The sequence below is a fragment of the Peromyscus eremicus genome, chromosome 19, assembly GCF_949786415.1.
Source record: "Peromyscus eremicus chromosome 19, PerEre_H2_v1, whole genome shotgun sequence".
NCBI lineage: Eukaryota > Metazoa > Chordata > Mammalia > Rodentia > Cricetidae > Peromyscus > Peromyscus eremicus.
Window position 1 is genome coordinate 33,008,891 of NC_081435.1, and position 4,735 is coordinate 33,013,625.

The 4,735-nt window shown below is 35.2% G+C and overlaps 1 protein-coding gene across 1 annotated transcript; it reads right to left on the bottom strand.

Annotated features, from left to right (window-relative positions):
- LOC131895852 (ovomucoid-like) lies at positions 1-4,735 on the bottom strand. The gene is made up of 5 exons (XM_059246399.1): positions 4,393-4,735; positions 3,891-3,993; positions 2,909-2,946; positions 1,703-1,815; positions 1-365 (listed from the first exon to the last, which is right to left on the bottom strand). The coding sequence occupies exons 2-5, from the start codon at positions 3,943-3,945 to the stop codon at positions 320-322; spliced, it is 252 nt and encodes an 83-aa protein (XP_059102382.1). The 5' UTR covers positions 3,946-3,993; positions 4,393-4,735; the 3' UTR covers positions 1-319.

Sequence of the window (4,735 nt, forward strand, 5' to 3'; positions counted from 1 at the left end):
TGTACTTTAAGATTTTATTAAGAACTACAACAAGATTACTGATTTTTTAAGTTGTCAGTTTACAGAATGTAAAACTAAGATTTTTGGATTCCTAGGTGTCATTAAGTAGTTGACCATAGAAGGCCAAACGTTGAAATCTGAGGATCTCAGAAGTGAAAAGATCAGTTACAGTCTAGCCTTTATTCCTATATCCTACACAGAGATTCATACAGTCTTCTAGGGCTTTGGGAATCTGATGACAAAATTTTCCATCCATGGTAGACTTCAGTACAGAACTGTAATCTTAAGATCCACAGGAATATGTAGCTCCATCAAAAACTCAGCATTTACCATAATGTTTAAATTTAATTACACCACTGCTTCTGCTGTAAAGAAAAAAATAAAAGAGGTCAAAAAGTGTAAAGAAATTATTGAAAGAAGACATCAGACTCTTTGGGAAGTGTAGCAAATAATTTTAAAAAGAAAAAGATTGAATTGTGGACATTAATTTCATGATCAATGAAAACCCTGACTGCTACCAGATTCTGCAAATTTCCATCTGTGGGTATACTGGACCCTTTCTAGCGCCTCAGCTCTGCCTTAGTCTTGGGGCTTGCCAAGACTCACAAAAGGAAAGAAGTAGGAATTGTCAGTAGGCCTTGAGAAAGACATGGCAATTACAAGATTGTTAAGTTGAAAAGCCATTGAGGTCATGTGATGTGGTGATATTATGTTCCCCAAAATATTGTGCACCCTAATAAATTTATCTGGGGTCAGAGAACAGAACAGCCACTAGATATAGAGGCCAGAAAATGGTGGCACACACGCCTTTAATCCTATCACTTGGGAGGCAGAGATCCCTTTGGATATCTGGGAGGTTAAAGCCACACTGAAAACAGCCAGGCATGGTGACTCACACCTTTAATCCCAGGAAGTGGTGGCAGAAAGCAGAAAGGCATATAAGGCATGAGCACCAGGAACTAGATCTAGTTAAGCTTTCAGGCTTTTGAGAAGCAGTTCAGCTGAGATCCATTTGGATAGGAACACAGGCATCCAGTTCGAAGAAACAGGATCAGCTGAGGAATTGCAGGGTGAAGAAGCTGTGGCTTGTTCTGTCTCTCTGATACTCCAGCATTCACCCCAATACCTGGTCCTGGGTCTGTTTTTATTAATAAGAACTTTTAAGATTCATGCTACAATGTGATATAAAGCAGTAGAAGAAATATTTCTACATTAGACACAGCTATCTCAACACAAGAGTAGAAAGGACAGGGATATTGGATGGATGTATCTTAGAACATTCTGTGGTGTAGAATCTTTCATAAAGTTCAGGACATAAGAAGACCTCTCAGGGAGTCTTTTTCTAGCGTGATAGATTGCAGATGATAGCAGAGATACATTGAGCATCGGGGTTTTGGAATTATCCCTTAATTTTTATACATCTGCAATTAGTAATTCCCAATAATGAAGTTAATTGATATATTTGCTTGCACAATGTTCAACACAAATATATTCTAAAGTCCCAAATGCAAAAGCCACTTTCAGAAGTCACAATATTAAAGAGAGATACTTATGTTTCTTTGTCTTTCATAGCACATTGTTTTGGTAGGGTCATTTTTTTTCTGTGTGCTATGAGCATAAAACATCACTAACAGTAACATAAGATTTTGCTATTAAGTCTTCTTTACTTAGGAAGAACTTGTATTTAGTATTGTATTCTTACCTGTATGCATTACAGAAAATGCATTTGTTGAAATAAGTGTTGCCATCGGTCCCACAGACTGGTAAATAATCATTTGGACAAAATTGACTAGGACTAGACATTCCACATATTGTCTGAAAAACACACAAAGATTACAGAAATATATTAGACAATGAGCTATTGAATAATATCCTCTTCACTCATAGTATTTCATGTCATACAAAACAGTTTAAATATAATCTGCACATAGATGTAAAGGACATATGAAACATGTGAAAATAATAATCGTATTTTTAGTTTGTAAACCTCTACAAGTAAGAATACCATAGCTAGTGTAACATGAACATGTAAGGCAGAAAACTGACATAACATCTGTGATTCCCCACCAGACAATATTCCCTTCATCATCCCCATCACCAAACTGAATCTTTTACTGATTATTCTCTTCTTGTAATTTCTCTGCAATTTACTGCAAATATTTACTGTATATTGACATATCGATACATCTGATTTATGTGTATGTTAATAAATACACACATTCAATTTAAGATACTTTGCTAATTTACACTAAGACAGAAATACTATATGTATTGTATGCATGTAACTCCATTTTTACACAACCTTGTGACACATAAATGTCACAGATACATATATATTGATATTATAGGGAGGATTCAATTATTTTCAAGTTTTACATTTATTTTCAAATGTAACATTCTACCATGTGGCCGGGCAGTGGTGGTGCACGCCTTTAATCCCAGCACTCGGGAGGCAGAGGCAGGCAGATCTCTGTGAGTTCAAGGCCAGCCTGGGCTACAGAGTGAGTTCCAGGAAAGGCACAAAGCTACACAGAGAAACCTTGTCTCAAAAAAAAAAAAAAAAAAAAGAAAAGAAAAAAAATTCTACCATGTTAGTTAGTATATGAAAGTCAGCATTTTTAATGGTAAGTTAACCATTGATCTGCTCCCACTGGGCTATATAGATACAGAATTGTACATCTGAATGCCAATGGCTGTAATTTGGAATTAATACTCATGGTTGCATCTTCTATCAATAATAAGTTGTCTTGCATTTCTGGATTGATGTTTAAGATTTGTAGTAATAAAATATGACATTATTAATTTTTGAAGAGTTTATTTTCTTTGGTGAATTTTACATTAAATTGTGTCATTTATGAAACAGAAAATTTTACACTTTAAATTTCCATATAAAATAATAGTAACTTACTTCACTCCTGGTAAATGCTGATATTATAGGAAAACATTCTGAAAACAGAGCAGAGATGACAGATAAAAATGTGTAAAAACAACCTTGTCCACATTGTTTATGGTGGGAGGTACCTAGATCTAAATGTAGCAGACATTGTTGAAAATTGCCTAGAGCTGTAAGTAATAAATGAGAATTTTGTGGCAGTAGTAAAAAATTAACTAAAAATACATGCAAATCTAAACAATTCTAATTTCCAAATATATATAGCTCTGTGAAAAGTACTACTATATACTACTCTCCTATATGAAAGTATCATGTTCCATTTGTTAATAGATCTGGGTTTATTAACTTTGTATAACTTTTTTTTTTTTTGGTTTTTTGGAGATAGGGTTTCTCTGGGTAGCTTTGGCACCTTTCCTGGAACTCACTCTGGAGCCAATTTTTAAGTAAAATACCCTGAACTCAAAGTTCAAAATATTTTTCATATATTCACTTAAGTTGGAAAAAATTAATCAGCTAATTAATTAGTAATTTCAAGGTTCCAGGTAAAGTTTCACAAGTCCTCACAATGAAGTTCACAGCCAGTCTTGAACTAGACAGAACATAAAATACCCCTAACATAGGCCTTGACTTAGAGGGCCTCAGGCTGTCAAACAAATTGGGTTTTAAAGAATGGCATATTTAAAGACATTATTCTTTCCTTGACTTTGCATTTACCAATAGAACTTAGTTAACAATCTGAGGTACAAATTAGCAGAGACTGAAAGTCTGCACAGCCTGTTCTAATTCTCTACTCCCTTCAAACTTCTCCAGTGTGGACTAGTTAGAAAAAGCAATCCACCGCTGTAAATTTAGAGACATTTGTAACATGGCCATTTAAAGACTACAACCCCAGTAAGACAAGCTCATTCATTCTTTTGTGGATTTTCAGAGATTTTATCTCCCTGAAATTTTTAGAATATGCTAAAGGTTCTCATCCAGGACAGGAAAATGTACTCACCAGAAAAAAGAAGAAATGACAAGGTGATGTATGTAAATCTTGAGAAGACCAACATTTTATAAAGATAGACAAGGAACCTTTAGATTGTCAGTAAAGGGGATACCTTGGACAAAAAATAAAAACAACCAGGGATCAGTCTGACAGTGTTTCTTAATTTTTCGAAAACAGTTCCATTCACCCAGATTCCTAAGATAATATGCTCTTTTATCTGTTTCTAAAACATGATTCTCCAAAGCAATCAATATAACAACAGAAGACCACCCAGAGATTAAATAGAGATAGATAGAGAGATATAGATATATAGAGAGAAATAACAAAGTAAAGTGGGAAAATACTAATAGAAGAAATCTGCTAGTATTGTAGGGGGTGAAAGAGGGGGACAGAGAAAGAGGGAAGGAGAGAGAGGGAGAAAGAACGGAGGAATAGGAGACGTTTAAATCTGTATTTTTATTTAAAAAAAAAAACAAACCTCCAATCTTATTATTTTAGAAAGGACACTAACCTGGAGAAGCACTCACACAAGGCTGTCTCTTGGGAGCCCCACTTGACCTACCTCACACACAGAGAGATTTCGTTTAAGAACAGTTCAGAGACTGTGGCTATTCTGTTAATAGCAATGTTCACTTTTATTTCTTCAGACCCTTCCAGCAAAGTCTCCAGTTTATCTATGAACGATAAGCTCTATGGGCTAAGAAGATTGCACAGGGAAGAGAAGACAGAGAGGCATTGTGCATTCTCCATGGAGGTTGTAAAGCAGGTCAATGGTGAAGCCTATCAAATCCTTCTCAGTAAATCTTTTATTGGCTTGAGACATGGGGACAATTTGTCCTCATGAACTCATAAGT

Bases quoted from the DNA above. Each gene is read 5' to 3' on its own strand.
- LOC131895852 (XM_059246399.1), bottom strand. From the start codon at position 3,945: ATGTTGGTCTTCTCAAGATTTACATACATCACCTTGTCATTTCTTCTT. The intron at 2,947-3,890 runs GTGAGTACATTT...CTCTGTTTTCAG, and splicing joins GTCATTTCTTCTTTTTTCTG to AATGTTTTCCTATAATATCA. The intron at 1,816-2,908 runs GTAAGTTACTAT...TGTGTTTTTCAG, and splicing joins CAGCATTTACCAGGAGTGAA to ACAATATGTGGAATGTCTAG.